This window comes from Castor canadensis, chromosome 13 (genome assembly GCF_047511655.1).
Source record: "Castor canadensis chromosome 13, mCasCan1.hap1v2, whole genome shotgun sequence".
In the NCBI taxonomy this organism is placed as follows: Eukaryota; Metazoa; Chordata; class Mammalia; order Rodentia; family Castoridae; genus Castor; species Castor canadensis.
In genome coordinates this window covers 106,141,210-106,165,482 of record NC_133398.1, presented here as the reverse complement: position 1 = coordinate 106,165,482, position 24,273 = coordinate 106,141,210, and the positions used below count along the sequence as shown (strand labels likewise).

Here is a 24,273-nt window from a genome sequence, read left to right as displayed (position 1 = left end):
CTTCTGGGGAGTGCCTGAGAACACTTATTTTCTAGAAGAAAGTTTCAAACCTCTCTCCTCTGTTTTGTGAGACAGTGCAAGACCCGTTATCCAAATGAACGAGACTTTTCAAGACAGTCTTTATTGCCAACAGACTTACATCTATAGCCACTGAAACAATTAACTATTAAAAAATGGTCGTTTCTCTCAACCACTGAGCCATAGTTATTCTGAGCTGGTAAAGAGCCTTTCACAGAAGTGTAACAAGGTGCATTTTATAGAAAACATCTAATTACATTGCCAGTTCCATGCTTTTAAATTGTATCTAGAAGTGCAAAATCTCAACACCCAAGTGTTTTCAGTATCTAAGTCAAATATCTAAAGGGGGTGCTACGTAATCAGAAATGCACGTACCACTTTTCTGATGATAAAGGCACATTTTCCAATGACCAATTATAATGAGAAGTGCAGCATTACCTAAATAATGGCATCTGTCATTCCTGGGTCACGGTGATGACATGGAGATGCTATGTGCTACCTCCACCGGGCGATCCCAGAAGCACGGGGACGTGCCAGACCCACAGTGAAGGGCCCGCGAGTGGAAAGCACATCATTTCGTGAAGGAGTGAAATGGATTCCCTGAAGGGGCGGAAGGAGACTAAGCCAATTATCTTCACCTGTCTTTTCAGATGAGTCTCCAAGATGTGGCCAAATAAGTCAGCTTTCATCAAAGATAGAAAACTTGAAATCGGTGTTATACATCCACCCGAGGGATGTCCGAGAAGCCATTTCCATTCCAGTATGAAGGTAGAAAGGAGTGTATTGTGTACACCCACACAGACTTCTTCAGTAATTCTTCTGTGTTACAAAAGTCAATGGAAATGAAGCAAACACTTCAATCAGTAATCATTTATCAGTATGTATAATTTGCCACCCAAATGCTTTTAAAAAATTACTAAATATCTCATTATTACATATTTAGTTTTTACATGGCACTATCTCCAAATCCTGGGATTTAAACACCAAATGTTCAATTCTGAATACAAAGAAACAGTCATATACTTAATTTCACAATATTCCGGAACAAGTTATATTCAATAGTCAAATGAACAGAGAACATTCCGCTTGCAACTCACACATAGTTGTTACAAAAAAAAGGAACTCGTGTTCAGAGGTGGGTTTGTTGTTCGTTTCTATATTGTGAACTGTCACGCTTGATTTCAGTGGTTAGAAACTTTGTTGTGGTGAAAGTGTCTACTTGAGTGTCAATTCGTGGCCTCGAAGGCTTCAGGTCAGGCCACCCTCCAGGCATAGTTCTACAATAGCTCAAGGTGAGCCAACAAAATAGACATTTAAAGCTGTGGGGTTTTTTGTTTCCTATGGTTTCCCCTGTGAGGATGGTTCTTCCATCCCAGGGGGAGGAGCCTGTGTGTTTGGGGTCTCAGGGATTCACTTATTCGGGGCATCTGAGACAGCAGAGAGAAGGCTGGGAGCTGCTCCCTTCCCTCTGAGCATCCTACTGACCTGGTGCCTCCCAGGACCAGGTGAGTCCTGAGCCTGCCTCACCCAGTGTCTGTTCTGCCTCCTCTGCTGCTCCACATCACCAGCTACTGTGCAAAACTGGTGCCTAACCTCAGTGGTCGTATTGAACTTGAACACACCAGCACCATAAGGCTTGCCACACTCCAACCCCCTCGTGTGTGTGTGTGTGTGTGTGTGTGTGTGTGTGTGTGTGTTACTAGCTTATAAACTCAAGCAGAATTCTCAAAGTTTCACTGGAATTTTCATCCCAGGAACCCCAGTGCAGGGCCTGCCACATAGTAACTAACACACAAATATGACCAGGAAGGCTGGCTAGAAAAGCAAGAGGCTGTGTGGACCATATGCAGTACACCCAGGAAACACAATCACTAGCCCAAACACACCACAATGGAGACAGCCTCCTTTTCAGCACAAAAGTGCTGTGTGCTACTGGGTAGATAAAAATGTAAGTCTGCAGGTGTTTTCTCTTCCTTCTTCCTTCTTCCCACCTTTATCCTACCTGTAGGCCTTTTTTCCTTGTCTTCCCCTGCTGACTTCCCTCTTGTCCCTCTGTAATGGCCCACAGTGCCCCCTCACTGTCCTTGTGCCCAGTTCCTGCTCCTTTTATGCTGGGGTACTGCAACCTGCAGTATCCAGGGCCCTCCTGCCTATGTCTGCAGGTTCCAGGAGCTGTCAATCCCCAAATTCTCCATGCTTGCTTGAGTCCTACTTGTCCTTGTTAGTTACAAAACCCGAGGAGTCCCAAGGTGCTCAGCACAGAGCCTATCTGTGTGTGGACACACGCACACAGAGATGCATATCGCTCTGATCAATGGAAGTTATATATATATATATATATATATATATATATATATATATATATATATATAAACCACATTCACAAGTCCTGGAATCAAGTTGCAATTTTTTTCTGGCTGCTGTAAAATGTGCCAGTTTTAAAGCTACATTTGTTGCTTGCAAACTTATAAATATGTATAAACCCCATTATAAATAAATCGTGTCTGGCAGATGGCATTTTATTTGCCAGCAATGGGTGCATTGAGTTATAAGTGGTTATTAATCCTCCACTTTTAAATTCACAGATTGGGTCCTGGGATTTCTAACATGAAGTGGTGTGAAAATCACAAAATAGAGGGGAAAGATATCAATAAGAGTCAGGGAAGGGCTGGATACTGTCAGCAGTTGATGGTTCCCAAAGTCAAGACTCCTGACTGACAGCATCAGTATCATCTCAAAATGTTTTTGAAAGGCAAATTTCCAGGCTTCACTCCAAGCCCACTGAGTCAGGACCTCAGGGAACAGAGCCCTGCAATTTTTGGGTGAACCCACAAGAAGCCAGATGGTTCCGGTGGTTGCCCTCCACCTCAAGTCTACTCATTAGAAATGCCTGCCTGTAGCCAAGGAATTCCCAGCTTGCAGAGTATGCTGGGGGGTCCACAGGCAGTGAAAAATTATCCCAGGTCTATAGCTATACCACTCTGAATGCTCTCACGAGGCTAAGTCTGACCTCAAAAGCTAAGCAGGCTGGTCACTGGCTAGCACTTGGATGGGAGAAATTGCCCCTGGAAACAGCCTTCATGGATGATGGGCTTGGTGGAGAGTCCGACATTCTGCCTCAGCCCTGTCTCTCAGGGCTCCAGAGGGAACTGCCCTGGTCAGCAACCTCCTTTCCCAATTCTGGGATTATCACCAAATAACCAACACATGCTAAGATCCTCTTTCGTGTCTTCTTCTGGAAGATCCCCAGCTCGAACAGAGGAACTAGAAGCCCTGCCTCTCCCATCTGAATGACTCAGGCTTCCATGTGTTTTGAGATGGAATATGAATATAAATTTGAGAAGGATGGTGCCCTGTGCTATTTTCATGGGGTGAGCTTCTTGTGCAAGTCCTCAAGGAACTTAGTAAGTCCTGCACTCTTTCCCAGATTCAGCCATTGACCCTTGCCATCCCCTGGCAGGTCACTTGGCTCCAGTTTGCTCATCTGAAAAACAATGGTTCCTCCAGCTGAGGTGCTGTTAGGGTGCCTTGTAAAGCACCCTTCCCTGTTATCCCCTATGAAGACAACAGTTGTAGGTGTTCAGGATGTTCCAAGAAGGGTTTCTCTACTTTGGGTTTCTTAGAAAGCACACTACAAGTTCCACAAGAACCAGTGCTATATTGAAACCCACTGCAAAGACTTGTCTGGGTGCAATGATTTATTTTGTAATCTTTACACACTCCTCCCACCCACTTTCAATCTGGCTGTCACCATCTACAGGAAGGGGTTTACAGATAGCATGCAGTCTCAGAACCAGCGTGTGCTTTTGTGAATGAGGTATCCCAGGAAGTAACTGTTCATGCATTGCACGTGTTCATCATCCCCACCCTGCCCCCCACTGTGGGCATAGAGCAAGCCACAGCTCAAGAGAAACCCAGCAACCAGCCTGGTCACTCTGGCTGTGTTGGAGCTGTGGCTGGACAGAGGAGTCCTGTGCTGCTGGCACTGCCCCCACAGAGATCTGCAGTTCAGGCTTCTGCTCAACTCAGCCCAACAGGAAGAGAACATGGAACTGACCCTCAGGTAGTTTCTGAGGCAGAGGAAATGAGAACTAAAGCCTTACTCAGACAATGGAACAACAAAGTGATGCCACCAGGGAGAAAAACTTCACTTTAGGAGCTCAGGCCAACTTCAGGAGCCCAAGGATTGGCATGGAGCCTGGACACATGACAACTGTGGCCCGAAGCCCTTGGACCCTTTTGTGCCTTCTTCTCTCTGGGCCTATCCTTCCTTCCATGTTAGACCTTTACCCCCACTCATGGCTTATCAGCTTTCTGTCTTCATTCAAAATTGTCCACCACTCTCTCTGCCACTACTCAGGGGGACATTGGTCCATCTACCCAACATAGGAGATGGCCTGAACAAAGAGGTGCCCCTCAAAGCTGAGCAGGCACCCAGCTCCATGGTCCTTCAAATGTTAAAAGCTGCACCCTTGGTAGTTTAACCATAGGATTTAAAAGTGAATCATTTGGTCACGCTGTTTGTCAGACTGTCTACCTCATGCTACGGGAGACAATCAGTTGAACCTGGGTGGTTAAGAACCAAGGCTGACTAGACCACGATAAAAAACCCCAACGGGGTCCCAGCTATCCTCATAGGACACAGATGCCATTTGAAGAGTGGCTAATGTCCCTACAGGATAGAAGCAGGAGGGAGGGGCCATTGGTCAGTAGAGTCACTGTGAAAGGGCAATAAGAGGCTGTTTTAAGACTGCTGGACCCCATCTTATACTCCCAACAGAAGCAGAGTTCTGGATGGAGTGGTGGGGCGCCCACCATGGGAGGGGCAGCAGGGCCTGGGCATGCCCCACAGGCTCAGGGTGGCCCAGCCACTGTGCCCTGGGGATCGGAGCCCCTGAATGCACCTATAGTGCTGCTCTGCCTGGCTTGCTGTTCGGCAGTGCTCTGGCATCCAGCCAAAGATGCAGTCTGAGAGCCTTGGGGCAGCAGCCCAGGCCGGGTAGGAAGGAAGTCCTGTTGGACTTGCTTCCAAATCCTGAGCTGCAGGGTGGCACACGGCAGCACTCAGTTAATGTCGAGGGAGCAGGATAGCTCTGCTGCCAGCTGACCTCGTCACCTGGAGCGAGCCTCATTTTCCCCATATGTAAGTGAGGCTCGGGAGAATGCCCCATTGCGTGGGGCCAGAAGGAAGAGATGAGAGAGCTGTGTGCTCTAACACTTTACCAATAGAAGGGAACAGAGACTAGAAAATGGCTGCCATCTGCTATGTCTGACATCTGCTCTGACAGTGAAAAAGGAATGCCAATCTTTTCACTTGGCACTATTCCAATGTGATCAATCTTGTAATTGGAGATCAAAATGATGTATTTTGAATTAATATTGAAAATTTAAAAAAACTTGACTCAAATTCTCCCAATTTTCTACACTGATTCCCATGCAAAATATTATATAGAGAGAACTTACCAACCTAAAAATCAGCACTGACTTCAGAGCTACTACCACTATGGATTACTACCTCTGAATTTCCCTCAAGAGGAAAACAAGGTAGTGCAAACCTTACAGTGTACATGGTTCTTAACTTCTGCTTCCTACTTCGCCAGTGTTAATGTGAGCACCAGCATTTTGGCCTCACACAAGTGAGGAATCCAAGACTGTTGAAAGGAGGTATTTCATACATTCATATGTGTAGAGAACATCCACACACAAGAGGGTCAGACCTGTGTATATGTGCATGTATGGAGCACAGCCTTCTGGGGACAGGGGAATACAGTGATGCTTGCATGCATGCTGTGCCTGAAACCAACACCACTCAGGAAGCAGCGGGTGTTTACACTAGTGCCAGGCTCTCTTGAGTTTCAGTCCATCACTGAACATTCAAGAAGATATACTCCATTCTCAGCCTGGATTTATCAGAACTTTGAAAACTCCAAAGCAACCTCTGTGTGTGTGTAAAGCCTGGAATCTGCCCCAATCCATCCCTACCTATTAGCTCCACCCTGTCCTCCCAAAACAGGGTAGCCACACTTAGCATTATAACTTTGCAGAACTGTGACTCACTGCTTTTAAAGCATCCAGCTTATCACTATCCAACTCTCAAGTGTGTGCAGAATGTTCTTCTGTTCCACTGACAAGGGGTGCCACAAGCCATGGGATCTCACGGGGACCAGAGCTAAGGTTGCAGCTGTCTGAAGAGGTACCAACCAACAAATGAATCCACCATCTCTGCATCAAAAGCCGTAACATCTGTGTAACATCTGTTAAGTCACAGGGTAATCAAAGCCCAGATTTTTTTTAAAAAGTCATAAACACTGCTAATTTTTAATTCCACGTGATCCATCATGGAATGACAGCTTTTGATTTGAAAGGCAGAGAATGAACACAAAGAGTCTTTTCCATGGAGCACTGGGAAACCTTAGGAGGGGGAGCAAGGGATTCACCACCCCTCACTCCAGGGGCAAAACTTCTAATGATTCCAAAGACTCTAGAGCCAGGAGTATTGGGCAGTGTGTGTGTCTCCAGGACCGAACTCTGCACGACTGCCTGTATCTGCCTTTGCAGGGCTCTTACACGTGCTTTTTTTTGTCTATTGAATACAGGGGGAGGGGGAGAAATTTCAGTGACAGCCCACTGGCTAGAAAGGTACAGACCAAGAACTCACCTTAAGTACATTCTATGGATACTCATTTCATCTTTCAATGGGTGAAAACAGGGAAGCAGTTATCAACTAAGACCTTGATTGAGGAGCCTTATTTTGTGCCATATTTGGCTGCAAACAAATCCCAAAAACCCTCACAGGACTGGGGTGAAGGGTAACAGGTTCTCATGATCAGCATGACCCAGGGGAGGTAGGGTGCCACTTGCTCTTTAGTGAAGCCATGGTGAATTGGTTCAGAGGTGGAATCCTGGGCACAACAGCATGCAATGCAGAGCATAGGAGGATGGCTGAAGGAAGAAGCTGACTCCCCATCAGCCATCAGCAATGCAACCATATCTCAGAACCAGAGTTTACATGGTACTTTAAATGTAGGGCTACACATTGTCTGGCAGCACGCTGCCTTATTTTATCATGATTTATCGTGGCGCCTTTTGCTTTTCTCTTTTCCCCTGGTATTGTGCTTATTAGGTAAAACTTCAGGTTACACCTTCTAAGTGAAATTTTCCCAGTGGAATAGATCAAGTGAGTTAAATTTCTGCCTGGACAACTTCAGCCACACTTTTTTTTTTCATTAAAAACATACATCACAGAACATTAGTCTTACATCTTTCTTAATCTTAAAAAATATAAATATAGAGGGAAATTTTGTACAGGATGTATAGGTATATACACCTTTAATATGCATATGAGAAATCTGGAATAAGTTTATGAAACTTGAACTCGAAGGAAACCTTCCTTTGGGGGTTTTTGAAGAAGGTGCTGAGCCCACAGGCAGTTGCCTCAGTTCCCATAACTGGAGACTAATCAACCCCAGGACCTCCTGACCTGGTGCACAGCTTCAGGAGGAGGTGGGCCGGCTCACTGCTTCCTCTCCACTGGCTGCTGGAGGCAGAGCTCACTCCCAGCAGAGACAATGGGCAGTCTGCTCTCCAGGTGGTGGTTAATGAGATGGCTGATGTTGTCGAAGACCCTGTCCTTCGTCCGGATCTGTGGAGAACATGAAGGGGAGGTTAAGCATGTCCCACAGACAGAAAATAAAGAGAAGATACCATGCTCTACCATCTCAAAGTCAGCTGGATCATCTGAGTTGGCCTCCAAGGGCAAGGGGCCATGGGAGGGCTGTTTTCCTGGGGCCCAAGGGCCCATATCTTATCTCAGAGATGCTTTCTGCACAAACCCTAGCAAGTGACAGCTGTCCAGTTCAGACGTTTCATTTGTCCACACTCTAAGACTGACCCCTGGAATGTTCCATGGACCCACCTTTGTTATTCCTTCCCTCCATGACAACACTGGGACAGGGAACTGGAAGTCCCTGCATACAGTAAGATAAGTAAAGGAATAAAAGATACAAAGATAAAGAAAGAAGAAAAAAAACTGCCATTGTACATAGACTGCATGATTGTCTATGAAGAAAATCTGAATCAATAACAAAATACCTCCTTTAACTGATAAACAATTATGTAAGGTTCCAAGAAACAAAGTTAATAGACAAAATTCATCACTTTCATTTATACCAGCATTGAATACATGGAATTTGAAAGTTAAAACAATGCCAATTATATTAACATCTTCAAAAATTGAGTACTTATATTCAATGAAATACTTAGGTTTAAATCTAACAAAGTATGTAAAGGTCTATGTGAGGAAATCCGCAAAAGTCTGATTAAAAATAACTCAGTAAAAGGAGAAGATATTCCATGTTCATGAATAGGAAGACTCAATATTGTCGAGATGTCAGTTCTTCCCAAACTGATCTCTAGAGTGAAGACAATCCCAATCCTATTCTTTGCAGATTATGTTGTGGGTATCAACAAATGTTCTCTAAAGTTTATATGGAGAAGAAAGAGATACAGAGTAGCCAACATAATATTGAAAAAGGACAAATTTGGAGGTTGGCAACTACTAAACTTAATGACATACCACAAAGTTATAGCAATCAAGATGCTTTGGTATTAGTGGAAGAATAGACAATAGATCAATGCAAGAGAATATGGATTCCAGAAATAGATCCACACAAATACTGTCATCTGAACTTTAACAAGGAGCAATGAAGAGGAGATAACATTTTAACAGATGTTCCTGGAGCAACTGGGCATTCACATGAAAAAAAATCTACACAGAATCTTTATACCCTTTAAAAATTAGCTCAAAATGCATTACAGACTTAAATATAAAACAGGAAACTATAAAACTTTTAGAAAACAATATAGAAAAAAATCTAGACCACCTTGGGTTTGACAATGACTTCTTAGGTACAACACCAAAGGCACAATCCATGAAAGAAAGAATTGTTAACCTGGACTTCATTAAAATTTAAAAATTCTGTGCTGTGAAAGACACTCTCAAAAGAGATTGAGAAGACTAGCCATGGATTGGGAGAAAAATCTTTGTAAAAATACATCTGATAAGACACTGCTATCCAAAATACACAAAGAAATATTCAAACTAAGCAATGACAAAACAAATAATCCAGTAAAAATGACTCAAAGTCCAATACAGGGACCTCCACAAAGAAGATAGCCGTTGGGAAATAAGCATACGTAAAATCTTCTGCATCGTATGTCATCAGGGAAATGCAAATTAAAATCACAGTGGGATGCGAGTATACCACACCTATCAGAATGTCCAAAATCCAGGACACTGACAACACCAAACGCTGGGAAAGAGGCTGAGCAACAGGAAATCTCTCTCACTGCCTGGGGGATGCAAAATGGTATGGCTACGAGAGAGTTTGGTGGTTTTTCTTATAAGTAAACACATTCTTACCATGCAATCTACCTATGACACTCCTTGGTATTTACCTAAAGGAGTTGAAAACTGATGTCTGCGCAAAAACCCGCACACAGATGTTTATAACAGTTTTATTCTTCATCACACAAACTTGGAAGTAACAAAAATGTCTTCAGTAGGTCAACAGATAAAGTGTGGTACACCCAAGTAGTGCTGTAAAGAAAAGAGCCATCAAGCCATGGAAAGCCATGGAAGAAATTTAAATGCATATTACTAAGTGAAAGAAGCCAATCTGAAAGGTCAACATGCTGTTATGACTCCAACTATACCATGCTCTGAATTACAGAGAAAGTAAAAAGATCAATGATGACCAGGGTTTGGCGGGGAAGGAATGGGGAGGATTAGGGGGGTACAGAAGATTTTTAGGGCAATGAAACTACTGCTTGATACTGTAATAGTGGGTGCTTATCATCCACAGGTATGTATATATCCATGTCCAAACCCAAAGGATATATAATAGCAAGAGCAAACTCTACTGTAAACTATGGACTTTGGCTGATGATGCACCATTGTAACCAATAGACCACTTTGGCCGGGGATGTTGATAGTTGCGGGTAGGGAGGAGGTAGGGCATATATGGGAAACCTCTGGCTCTTTCACTCAGTTTTGTTGCAACCCTAACATTTCTCTTAAAAATTAAGTCTATTAAAAACAAAGAATAGACTCAATGAGCAACCTAAGAGTGTTGACTTCAGCTAGAACAGATGGAGGAGGTGGGTAAGATTTTACACAGAAGAGAAAACAATGTCTCCCTTGTTGGAACAAGGCTACTTCAGAGCCTCTGCAAATTTTCATGGTAAGGAATTTCTTCTTTGGTTTGATCTCTGGAGACCATTATTGCTAAAAAAAAAAAAAAATGCTATTATTTTAAATAGACTCCCAAGGTTCCAAAGTGATTAATTGAGCTAGCCTTTTCTGAGGCAGGGGCACACACACACAGCATCATGGACTGCAGTCAGCAGGCTTCTCTCCCAGTGTCACAACTGGGGAGGGCTGAGCTGGGGCTAGGGTCGGGGTGTTGGAGGCAGAAGACAGGCACAGGTTGCATGGCAGGTACATTCCTGTCAAACTCAGGTGTGGAGCCCCTGTGGCCCGCAGACAACCACAATCTGGCTTATCATTTGTGTCCTTCCTCCTGGAAACCTCTTATGGTTCCCCAGATGGCTGGTGAGAAGGCATGGAGTCCTCCTCTGGCCATGACCTATTTCCAGGCCTAAAGCAGGCACTGACAATGCCATGGGATAGAAAGAGGACCCTCACAGAAGTCCTTCCAGGGTTGGAGAAAAACAGCAGTCATGTGAGGTGGGAGGTACCTGTCTGAGAGGGGCACAGTGGACAGCCAACCTCAGGTAGCAGATTTTGTGAGAAGGACATAGAGGTCTAGGGTTGGGGACACAACCCAGACCCCCTCACTAACTCCTGCAGCTCTCCCTCAGCAATGACTAAGTCATGCATGGACACCCGTTGAGCTACATTAATGCATCAGGGTAGAACTCTGCTCTTTGGGCTCTGCACTTGGTGACTGTCAGAATTGCCTGGTGGTGGGAGCCTGAAGGGAAGCCTCCTGCCCTCTTGTTGGTACATCTGAGCCTTCTAGGACACTTGGGAATTGGGAAGATGCAGTGGTCCCTAAGCCACTGTGCTGCAGGCTTCATTGACCTCATATGGTCAGTTTGCACTGAACTTACATGCTCTTGTAAAAGCTGGAGGTGGCTAACCCAGCGCTTTGGAATGCTGGCAGTCCTGGGCTTATGTGCAGCTTTTGTTCTAATCGCATGGGAGGTACAGTCGTCCTTCAGAATCCCAGGGGATTGTTTCCAGGACCCCCTGCAGATACCCAAATCCAGGGATGCTCAATCTCCTTATATAAAATGGCATAGTATTCACATATAACCTACACAATCCTCCTCCTAGACTTTAAATAATCTCTAGATTATTCAATGTAAATGCTGTGTAAATAGTTATTATACTGTATTGTTCAGGGAACAGTGACAAGAAAAAGTCTGTGCATGTTTAGTACAGACATAATTTTCCCCCAGTTGGTTCCATGTCTGTAGGAAGCACAGATTCAGAGGGCTGACTGTCTACCTGTTGTTAGCATGGACTCTCACAGTCAATTCTACCTTCAAAATGATGTCTTAGGAGCTCTGTGGCTGGATAAAATAGCAGAGTCTCACCCCAGGAATATAACTCAGGGACTCCCCCTGTCCCTCAAAGCCCTTCTGTGATCCTAGCCCCACCCTTGGGAGCCTAGGCAATCTTGGAGGTGTGCTATCCCCAGGAGGCCTCCAGGATGCCATTTGAGGAGTCACTAGAAGAAACACAAGGAAATCCTTACTTTACTGCTCAAAGAGGGAGGTGGGGCCACCACACTCAATTTCTTTAATGCCATCTGCCCCAGAAACATCCTCAGTGACCAAGGACACCACCAAATCCATTCACAGAGGGGAACAGGAACGCAGCCTTCCCACAAAACAACCTCATACATTCATAAAACTCCACAAACCCAGAGCAAAGCTGGAGAAAAAGAGGAAGTGCAGGCAGGAAATGAGCAGCTGGCTTTCCCTACAGTCTGCCTGCGCCTAGGTGGGAAGCAGAGGCCCAGATGCTCACCTGCCTTGGGTACTCCTAGGGTGAGGCTCCTCCATCCCTTGTAAGGTGGAAACTGTGTGCTTCCATCGCCACCTTGTGGCCAGAAGAACACAATGGTGGGGAATTTGAATTTTTCCATTCAACGCTGGTGTCTGGAAACATTTTCTTAGTCAGGCAACAACTTGTCACCCAGAGCCCTGTGTGGATGCCCAAAATGTGTAACAGAAAGGAGGCAGGAGGGAGCAAGCTCCAGAGCACTCCCAGAAGTCCACTCTGCCCCTTGGGGTTGCCCAAAGCAGGACTGGAAGATGGTCCTTTCTAGCTAACACCTCCATGTGCTGGGGAAGTCACACAACTACCCAGAGCCATGGGTGACTCGATAATTATGGTCACACCATATTCTCTATTTCCAAGGCCCAGAATAGAAGTTGGCATGTCATCTACTAGACTGAGCAGAAGCCTCTTTCATTCTGCTGGGCAGATAGCCCTGCCTCACCCCACACACCAGTAGGGACCAACCATGATGTTGACAGAATTGGGTCCTCAGCAGAGAAGCTGGCAGGAACCTGCATAGCCTGAGGCACGGCTCAAGAGCATTGGCCATCCCCCAGGGGCCCAGAAGTCTGGAAGAAGATGAAAGGACCTCCAAGATGCAGGGAAAGGAGGAATCCTGCCCCACTGCCCAGCTTAGGACAGGGGGAGGTGGGGATTATGGTGCCCATGGCCTTCTCCAGGCCTGTTGCCCAAGCCTGGCTGCCATTACCTGTGGCACGGTGGGATTCTTGAGGCATGTGGTTGATTCGAGTGCAGAGGCTGCACCTGGCAGCATCTTCTTAGGGCAGGGGCAGGGGCAGGGACAGGCTTTCTCGGTGTGATGCAAACCATCTTAGAGTCAGATTTGCTTGGGGCCTCAGTCACACCCAACTCTGCTCTGTATGATGAGATCTGGTTGGCTGTCAGGTATGACCAACTTGATAAGGCTTATCAGTATGGTCTCTGGGCTGTTCATAATATTTTTATTTTTATTTTTGGTGGTACTTGGGTCTGAACTCGGTCTCACACTTGCTGGACAGTGCTCTACCACTTGAACCACTCCCCTAGCCCTTTTTCGCTGTAGTTGTTTTTCAGATAGGGTCTTGTGCTTTAGTCCAAGACTAGCCTTGAACCATGATCCTCCTACCTATGCCTCTTGCATAGCCGGAATTACAGACGCATGCCATCATGCCCAGTTTGTTGGTTGACATAGGGTTTCACTAGTTATTTGCCCAGGTTGGTCTCAAAGTGTGATCCTCCTGATCTCCAAATCCTGAAACTTACAGTATTTTTAGTCATTTGAGAAAGAGTTTGAAAGTAGAGGAGACTCAGGTCCCATGGACAAAAGGAAGTTCGGTGTAAAGGAAACAAGTTCCAGACATCCAGAAGGACTGGGCTTATGTGGGACCAGGAACGTCTAGGAACCTGAAAAACAACTCAAAAATGGGGTAAGGGGTAATCAAAATAATTAACAAATATGACATTTGTTCTAATTTTCCAAATCCATTATTTAAGATTATAACCATCTCTTTGTTTCTATTCTCCATCACAACCTCCAGAAAATTCGTTTGGTGTGAGGGAGGTAGAAATCCTTCCTGGTAATTTCTCTTTTTACTTTCTGTGTTAGTCAGCTTTCCACCACTGTGACAAAACAACTTAAGACAATCAACTTACAAAGAGGAAAGGTTTGCTGGGTGCTGGTGGCTCATACCTGTAATCCTAGCTACTCAGGAGGCAGAAATCAGGAGGATTGTGGTTTGAAGCCAGCCTGGACAAATAGTTTATGAGACCCTATCTTGTAAATACCCATTGCCAAAAAAAAAAAAAAGGACTGGTGGAGTGGCTTAAGGTATAGGCCCTGAGTTCAAGCCCCAGGACTGAAAAGACAGAAAGAGAGAGAGAGAGGATTATTTTGGCTCACAGTATCGGAGACTTCCATCCATGGTGGGTTGGCCCATACTTGGGAGCTGCTTGTGACAAAACAGCACATCATGGTGGGAGCAGGTAGGGAGCCAGGAAGCAAAAAAGAAAGAACAAAAGGGGCTGGGGTCCTAATATCCCTTTTGTCCCCAGTGATCTAACTTCCTCCCACTAGGCCCCACCTCCTAAAGATTCCACCATCTCTTAACAGTGCCAAGCTGAGGACCAAAGTTTTTAACCCATGGGCCTCTAGAGAACATTCCAGATCCAAACTACAGCACTTCCTGTTCTTATCTACCATGCAGAACTGAGGTAGAAGTTAAATTTTCAAGTTTGATTCACATCTAGATTATTTATTTGTGTTTCAGTGACCATGCAACCAGAACAGCATCAGAGGGAACTATCCAGCGGGGAAAGCTCACTGCTCAAGAAATCACCAGTCTTGGGTTCGAATCCTGCCTCTACTGCTAAGGTGCTGTGTTCTACTGCCAAGTTACCTCACATGTCCTTCCTCATCTTCACAAGATCCTGTGGACTAGACCCATGGATCTCAACTTGAATGGCGTCTAAAGCTCCCAGTGGGTTGATAAAAGCTCCCACTGCTGACCCCTTACCCAGGGTTTCCAACCAGAAGCAGGTAGCCTGAGAACCTGCATTTCTGTCCAAGTTCCAGGCGGTGCTAAGGCTGCTAGACATGGACCCTGAGAACAGCTGGGCTAGAACAAGGCTGGAAGTTGTGTTAGTGTACTTTGCATTGTTAAGTGGAATGAGCCATTTCTTCTCAGTTCCCTCAGCCTCTCCCATGATCCAAACAACAAAGTGATGCTCTCAAGTGGCCCCTTTGATATGTGAACAGCCCAGTGATCTCAAGCCCTTTCTCCCCAGATGCACAAAGCAGTTACCTAGGCCCTTGTACCTTGTTAAGTATTGTCAGGGGTACTGTCGTGCCTTTTACCCATGAAAAGAGAACTGGAGCAGTGACAAGAAGTTGGTTTTGTGCACCTGTCACGTGCCAGTCTGGCCCTCCTAACAGTGTCCCTGATGTCAAGGAACTGACCTCTCTTGTAAATGATCACAAGTCCTACCTCACAGCCCTGTTATTAGAATTAAATGATTAGTTTGCCGGAAGTGGTAAGTGCAGTGCATGGCCCCTTGGAAGGGCTCAGATGCATCACTATTGTGATTTTCTTACCATCCTGGGCTATCTATCCTCTCCCTGGAGGCAGCAGGCATCTGAGAATGATCTGTGCAGAGAAGTGACATCAGCAGAGTCCCCTGATGACAGGCAGGGGGAGTCACTAGAAGTCAGATAGGGAAAAGCAGCAGCTTTCAGAATTATTTTGGGCAGTTTGGTGAATCTTTGGAGAAGCAGGAGCAGTTCCTGAACTGGGCAGTAGAAAGGAACCCAGGAGATGGCTGGAGCCTGGAGGTACAGACCAGGAACTTTGCTGCAAACTATGGTGACTGTGTTGCCTAGGAAACATGTGAGTGGAGTTGCCTTGCATACAATTAGAAACACTGTTTCAAGATTCTTAAAAGTATACTCACCCTGAGGCAGCATAGATGAGAGAAATTGAAGCATGGGAAATAGCAGCCAGGAATTTACAAACAAGCATTGTACTAATGAACAGCTCAATTAAAAACACATAGATAACTGCTTTCTTTGCTCTAAGCCTTACACCTCCTCTAACAAGCTGCAACATTTAGTAAAAAGGGGGAAAAAAAAGGGTGGGGAAGAGCAGCTCTCTCCTCTGGACCTTGTCCCCTTGCCCAAAAATAATTATTGCACTCTAAGAACAGAGTAAGGATATTGTAAAGAAAGATACTCATCCGGGGAAAGAACTCTGAGAAAATGACTCCTCTGAGCATAAAAAGTATCTACTAGAAAAATACTTATCACAAGAATGGACACCTGTCCTGAAGGGAGCACCTGGCAGTACCCATCCTTTGTTCAAAGGGATGTTCAAACACCTATGTCAATAGTGACCCAAATTGAATGAGCAGATCAACCTTGAAATCTGGGCCTAATTGATGAGACCGTGTAGCAGCAAAAATAGTTATTTATACTAGAACAAAGGGGAGCACTTGTCCTAAGGTGAATTATAGCCAAAACCCATAACCCACCTTTCACACCATATACACCCCTGATGTCCAAACTGCTCAGGGGTCTCCTTTGGAGCACCCACACTCTACCTATTAGAGTGAGCCTTTGTTCTCTGTTGCTCGTTAATAAAGCTCTGCCAACTTTTCTTTACTATTATGACTTGTCCAAAATTTTTATTCTGTGATCAAAGTCAAGGACCTACAGCAAAGTTGGGGGTGGAGGGTCCCTAACTTAAAAGGAAATGTTGCAAACACCAGCCACCTGAAGCAAATCAATGATAGGTGATTTCATCTGGCCTTTCTAAAAGGTTATATTGGAATGGGCAAAGCCATCAGCCAAGATAAGTCCTAATTAAAAGTTGGGTTACATGGGAACAGTGTGCTGCTGCCCTTTGTCTACTGACTTCAGCTGGACCACTGGAAGTCCCCAAACCCACCCAAAGGTTCATTCCTGAATCTAACCTAAGCCAGGTGAGATATAAACCCAACCCAGAAATGCTGCCTGAGCTTCCACTAGGTCTGAAATGAAGACGTGATTCAGGTCCTTCTGAGAAGCAATGGTTGGATCACAGGGCTGTTGCTACAATGCCAGGAGCCAAGCTTAGGATTTTTTTATACCCACTGCTCACCCACCCGGAGTCCACCCCTATGCACACATGCACTAGTTTTTCACTCAAATGATGATCTTGACCCTGAATCTCTGCCCAGGTGGGGCCCTGGATATGTTGCCCCTCCCTGCTCCCTTGGTCTCCCTGACCAGCCATGTTCAGAAAAGGGCAAAACTGTAGGGCTCCCTTGGACCCTTTTAGTTCAGCCTCCTGGGCCCCATTCCTGGGTCAAACTTCCTTTCCTTCCTATCGTCAAGATACTGGAAAAACTATCATCCCCAAATTTGCCCAAGAGTAAGCAAAGCCTGTTCCTGAGAAGAGAAGAAAAAGAAAGGTAAAGAATTGACTGTGGTAACCAATAAAGAAATGCCTAGGGAATATCAGCAATCAGCACATTTTCAGAGCCATAGCGGAGTCATGGATACATTGTCTCCCAGTTCCCTGGGGTCAGGTGCTTCTGGCCATCTGCATAACTACAGAGAGAAGGAAGGAACATTCCCCATCCATTACCGAGTGAGGAGGATGCTAAAGAAACATACCTGTATGTTTCCATTTCTTTAATTTTGCTTGATTTTTAAATCGTCATAGAAAATAACTAGAGATGGGTGAAGCACTGATACACAAGGGGAAAAGAAAGAAGAAAAAGGCTATGTATATATGCATATAAGATCTATATCCCTCACATATAGAGAACACAAACTTTGTAACACAATTAAGAAAAACTCCCAGAACATAGAGCAAAAATTTAAAGAATAGGAAACTTGAGGGACTTGGGGGAAAGACAAGAGACAGCAGCTCAGTCCAAGAGGTCAACCTGCTCACCCAGGAATTCTGAAAGGAATGAATACACAAAGCAGGACATTACCAAAGAAGGCATATGTGAAAATTGCTCTGATTAAAGAAAAACACAAGTCTTCTGATTGAAAAAGGCTATCAACTCCCTAGAAAAGTGAGCGGAAAAGATCCACACTTAGATTCATGACTACATCATTGCAGATATAAAGGAAAAAGAAAAAGTTAACCCTTTCCAGAAACACATAACCACAAGGAATGAAGAATCAGACAGCTATACTATAACCAACTATTCTGTGAATGAAAAGTGATTTCAAAGCACATTTTCAAATATGTAAGGATAAGAAAGTTTCTTGCAGAAGCAACCCAGTAAGATGGGAGTGAGCGTCAAGAAAGAAGAAGATATGAGATACACAAAGGCTGAAACCCACGGGAGAGTTCAGTAAAATATGTCCCTAAGAAGATGGGCTTGCTTTAGAAGCCTTAGTCCTCTTCAGAAGCCCACATGTCATCATGTGTGTTCAGATAATAGTTGGAATGACCACAGTACTGAGTAACAGTGATGACATCATAAGGAAAACATAGCTTTTCTTATCTCAAGCTCATTTAGAAACTTCATAATTAATGGATTGAAAAAGCAATTTTATAAAAGAATACATATATGTTGCAATGTTGGATGTAAGGTATAGGAATATAACATATGTATGATATATTGACAACAACACAAAGGAGGTGGTGAGAGAAAAGCTACATTGGCTAAGACAACTTCAGATGTTGAGGTAATAGTTACACCAATGTATCATTGGGTTTATAACATTAGCAGTTATAGTATGTATGGCAATAATATCCCACAAAAGAAGGAAAGGGAACACAGAGTGCTCTATGGGAGTAATATTTCAATGCATCACAAGAATTAAGCTGGTTGTAATAGCTTGTTTTGATTGTCAACTTTGCTGAATTGAGACTTATCTAGGAGATTAGTAAAGCGCAACTCTGGGTATGTCTGGGAAGGTATTTCCAAAGACTACAAAATCATGAGGGCTCTAAGCTAACAAATGCATTACTTTCTTGATGGAGTCAAAATATGATGGTATTGCAGGGTGGTGAAAGATAGAAGGTGGGGCCTCATTGGAGGAAGCAGGTCACTGGAGGCATACCCTTAGAGGTTGTATCTTGCCCTGGCCCCTTTCCTGTGTGCCCATGTTCTGTTTCTTGACTCCATGATGAGAACTGCTCGGTTCTACCATGCCCTCCCTACTATGACGAGTTACATCTCTGAAACCATGAGCCAAAATAAATCCTTCCTCCCTTAAGTTGTTCCTTAAAGTGTTTTGGTCACAGTTACAATAAAACTGACTAATACAGTAGAGTAAATATGAAGCTGATTCTGTCAAATTAAAATACACATGGCAAACTGTGGAGGTACAGGGAAACTTCTCTCTCCTCTTGGCATTCAGTTACATGTGGGTATTCCTTTGTGAGCAGGCATTACAGGAAGACACAAGAAGGATTGGACCCTTTCTTCCTGAATGCTCACCAGAAAAGTCAGAGAGAGGAACATCTGAATCAGGGACCCAGAAAGCTCCACACAAAAACTGGTCTGAACCACCAAGTGTAAGCTGCTTCCTAGCAGAGCAGAGCTCCAGGAAGGGGAGGACTGGAGAATAGAGCATGTGGACTGGAACATTCTCCCTCAGTGGTGAATCTTCATGGCTTCCCCATCATAGGACCAGATAATTAAAAGGTCCAGAGATTCCGGCCTGTGAACAGTTTACAAGTGATCCCATCAACTTCTCTTACCATATCACCTACCTCCTAGTTCCTAGGGAACAACACAAGGAAAACAGGAAGCCAAGACAGTACATGCCTGGTAGCTGACCACTGATTTTAAGTTTCTTTTTGTCATCAGGCAGATCAGTTCTCTCTCTCCCTTTCTCTCCTTCTTCTTCTTTCTCTATTTGCACCTTGTACAATTTGTTTTGGGTAGGTGTTTGTTTGCTAGATATTATTTTCTTTCTCACTATACCTTTAGCTGGATCTTTTCTGTGTATTTACTTCTTGCTTCTCATTCCCTCTTCTATTTACTTTAGCCTCTTATACTTCTATCTTTATTTCTCATTATATCTTGTACTATTCACTAGTGTTATCTCTCCTATTTTTTTTCCACTCTTACCTTTATTAACTGATACCTTCTTGTTCATGTAGTGTTATCTTTGCCTCTTTATTCCTCCAAGGATACTGGCCTTGTGGTGGTAGTTGTTCTTAAATAGTGGTTACTATATTTTCTTAGTGGGTGTGTTTATCAATTGTAATCACTTCTACAACTAGTCTTCTTCATGAGTGGTGCATGTGGTCAGGCCAAGTGTCTTGAGCACATTGGGCAAATGTTTGGCTATTAAGTCATATTCCCTACCCAGTGGCAAGAAACTGCACCACAACCCAGTCACTACTAGTCCTGCCTGACATTAAGAATACTTCATCTTAAAGAACACAGGAGATTAAAACCTCCAACCAAAAGTTTGTCCCCAAATGCATAAATCCCAGTGCAGAAATACAAGAAATATGAAAAACAAAGAAGGACATTTCCTCCAAAAGTCAATGGTTCCACAGCAATAGAACTCAATAATAGTGAAGTAGATGGAATCCTACACAAAGAATTCAAAATAATTATTATAAGAACAAGCTACAAAGTCAGAAGGCATGAACAAATGAATTGTAAATGAACTCAAAGAGTTCATTTCATTCAGCTCAAAGAGGAGCTGAATGAAATATGGAAGACAACAAAGAACATGAAGAGGAATTCAAAAAAGAAATTCTAAAAAAAATTTGAAATTTTGGAAATGAAAACCAAAGTCAAATAAAAATACGGTTGAAAGTTTCATCAACAGACTGGATCAAGAAGACAGAATTCTAGGACTTGGTGATTAGAACATTCAGACAATAATAAAGAAAGAAAACAAAGCATAAAAGATCCCTTGGGCATAATTAAAAGACAAAACCTATAAATTATGGGCATAGAATAAGGATAAGAGGTACAAACTAAAGGCATAGAAAACATATTTGATAAAATATCACAAAATATCCCAAATCAACAGAAGAAGATGGTCATCCAGGTACAGGAAGCCTTTAGAACACCAAACAAGACTAGAAATGACCCTCTCAACAACATATTATGGTCAAAACATCAAGTACTCAGAATAAGGAAAAATAACGAAAGCAGCAAAAGAAAGCATCAAGTCACATATAAAGGCAAACCCTTCAGAATAATAGCAGATTTCTCAACAGAAACTTTAAAATCCAGGAGGGTATGAAATGATGTATTTTAAGTCCTTTAAGAAAATAGCAGTCAACCTAGGTTACTGTACCTACCCGTCAAAGTTATCCCTCATAATTGAAGGAGAAATAAAAACCTTCCATGTAAACAAAAACTAAAGGAATTCATGACCACTAAGTTAGCACCACAGATCATACTTAAAGAAAGCCTACACACAGAAGAGGAAGATAAACAACAACCATAAAAATATGGGAAAGAATAAATCTCACTAGATAAGTAGATAAGCAAATGAGGACTAGGTAGGTGTCAATTAAACACTACAAAATGGCAGGAATTACTACATACCTTTTTTTTTTTTTTGGTGGCACTGGGGTTTGAACTCAGAGCCTCATTCTTGCTAGGCAGGCACTCTTACTGCTTGAGCCACACTTTCAGCCTTTTTGTGATGCATTTTTTTTTCAAGACAGGGTCTCACAAACTATTTGCCTAGTTCTGGCTCTAAACTGTGGTCCTCCTGATACTTGTCTTTTGGGTGGCTATGACTACAGGTGTGAGACACTGGTGCCCAGTACTACACACCTTTTAATAACTCTGAATGCTAATGGACTCAATTCTCTCATTAAAAGACATAGACTGGTGGACTGAATAAGTAAACAAGACCTAACCATATGCTGCAAAATAACCACAGGCTAAGTGAATGGATGGAAAAGGTATCCTAAGCAAAAACAAAACAAAAAACAAACAAAAACAAGCAGGAATAGCTACACTCACAGTTGACAAGCAGACTTCAACCCAAAATTAGTCAGAAGAGACAAAGGAGGTCACTTCACATTGAGAAAGGAGACATTCAATCAAAAGGATATCACAATTGATAAATGCACCAAACATCAGAAACATCAGGGTACCCAATTTCAAAAAACAAACACTGAAGAGCATTAAGGTATGGACAGAACCCATGCCCAACACAGTTGCAGTGTGTGCCTTCAATATTCACTCATACCAATGGATAAGTCATCCAGACCAAAAAAATCAGCAAAGAAACTTCAGAATTAAATGACACTATATCAAAGGGACTAAGCTGACATCTTACAGATCATTCCACCCAACAGCCACAAAATACATATTCTTCTAAGCATCCCATGGAACATTTTCCAAAATATATCACGTTTTAGGACATAAAGAAAATCTCAGGACTGGTGGAGTGGCTTAAGTGGTAGAGGGACCTGTCTGGCAAGTGTGAAACCCTGAGTTCAAACCCCAGTACCATCAAAAAAAAGAAAATCTCAACAAATACAAGAAAAGTGAAATAGCTTGTTGTATTTTATCAGCCCATGATGTAATAAAACTAGAAATCAACAGCAAAAGCAACTACAGAAAATATACAAACACATGGAGACTGAACAATACATTTAAAATTTTTTTATTTAATTGCTTTTACATTTACTCACATGTATATACATTGTTTGTGCCACTCCCGCCCCCTTCCAGGCAAAACCTATTCCACCCTCTTGTTCTCTAATTTTGTTGAGGAAAAAACATAAGAGATAATAAAAAAAAAAAGGCATAGTGTTTTGCTAGTTTGAGATGAAGAGAGCTATATAGAGAGATTCCTAGTGTTGCTTCCATGCACTTGTGTATTGCGACCCACATTGGTTCATCTCTGCCAGACTTCTTCACTACTTTCTGGTCACCTTCCCATGGTGGCCTCTGCCAGTTTAAGACTTTTACTTCTCTACAGTGAGCACATCAACCACAGTCAACTTTTAGGTTTCCTTCTCTTTCCCTATTCCTCCCGTGTGCATTTTCCCCTTAATGTGTGACCCATGTCCAATAATATTACTGCATTTGAACAATGCACTTTTGAATGACCAGTGGATCATCAAAGAAATAATGGGGAGAGGATTAAAAATTCCTAGAAGCAAATGAAAATGAAAATATAACTTAGCAGACCCTGTGGTATACAAAGAAAGCAGTTCTAAGAGGGAAGTTTTATAGTTACAATGCTTACATTAAAAAAATTGGAGATCTCAAATAAATAATGTAACAATGTACCTTAAGATCTTAGAAAAAAACAAGAACAAACTAACCCCAAAATTAGTAGAAGGAAAGAAATTATGAAGAGCTGAAATTAATGAAACAGAAAGTAAAAGAAGATCAATGAAACAAAGTGTTGGTTCTTTGAAAGGATAAACAAGGTAGACAAACCGCTAGCCAAACTCACCAAAAGAAAGAAAGAGAGATGCATATCAGCAAAAGCAAAAATAAAAAGGTGATCTTAAAACAGTTACCACTGAAATCCAGAGGATCATTAGGGAATATTTTGAAAATTTATACCCCAATAACTTGCAAATTCTAGAATAAATGAATAAATTTCTAGACACATAGGACCTGTAAAAAATGAACCAAGAAGATACAAACAACTTAAACAGTTCAATGACAAGCAATGAGTTTGAACAGTATTATAAAAAAAAAATCCTCCCCTCCCAACAAAGAAAAGCCCCAAACTGGATGGATTCTCTACTGAATTCTATAAGCCCTTTAAAGAACTAACACCAATGCTTCTAAAAATATTCTATGAAATACAAAGGGAAGCAACACTTCCAAACTCGTTCTATGAAGCCATTATTACCTGATACCAAAACCAGATAAGGAAACAACAAAGAAAGAAAACTATAGGCCAATTTCCTTGATGAACATAGATGCAAAAGTCCTAAAGAAAATATTTACAAATTGACTTCAACAACACATTAAGGAGACTATACACCATGATCAAGTTGGTTTCATTCCAAGAATGAAATGATGACTCAAAATACGCAAACACATGGAAACTAGCATCCATGTGTTAATATATTTTCTGTAGTTGTTTTTGCTGTTGATGTCTAGTTTTATTCCATCATGGGCTGATAAAATATAACAAGTTATTTCACTTTTCTTGTATTTGTTGAGATTTTCTTCCTTTTTTATCAATTTATTTTTGCTGGTACTGGGGTTTGAACTCATGGCCTCATGCTTGAAAGGATAAATAAATCTAATAAATATAAAGAAGCAAGGATGTTAGTCAAATAATCCCCTCAATAGATGCAGAAAAAGTCCTTGACAAAGTTTAGCATCCTTCATGAAAAAAGTCCTGAGGAAACTAGGAAAAGAAGGAACATACCTCAACATAATAAAGACCATATATGACATAAATATGTATATATATTACACACACATACATATATATATATCACACACACACACACAAAAAAAAATATATATATACATATAAAACCTATAACCAACATTGTACTAAATGGGAAGAAACTAAAAGAATTTCCTGTAAAATCAGGAATGAATAAGGGCGTCCATTATGACCACTTTTATTCAATATAGTGCTTGAATTCTTAGCCAGAGCCAAAAGGCAAGATAAAGAAATAAAAGGAATGCAAATAGGAAAGGAAGAAGTCAACCTATCCCTGTTTGCAGATGGTATGATCCTATACTTAAAA

At 42.6% G+C, this 24,273-nt stretch overlaps 1 protein-coding gene across 1 annotated transcript in view; it reads right to left on the bottom strand.

Moving 5' to 3' along the window:
• Positions 1-86: 86 nt before the first annotated feature.
• The window catches only part of LOC141415484 (SHC-transforming protein 3-like), a 59,569-nt gene continuing 35,382 nt past the window's right edge, over positions 87-24,273 (bottom strand). Inside the window, exon 7 of the mRNA XM_074052196.1 lies at positions 87-7,660. Within this exon, the coding sequence (XP_073908297.1) occupies positions 7,532-7,660 (129 nt within the window). The 3' untranslated portion in view covers positions 87-7,531. The remainder of the gene's footprint in view (positions 7,661-24,273) is intronic.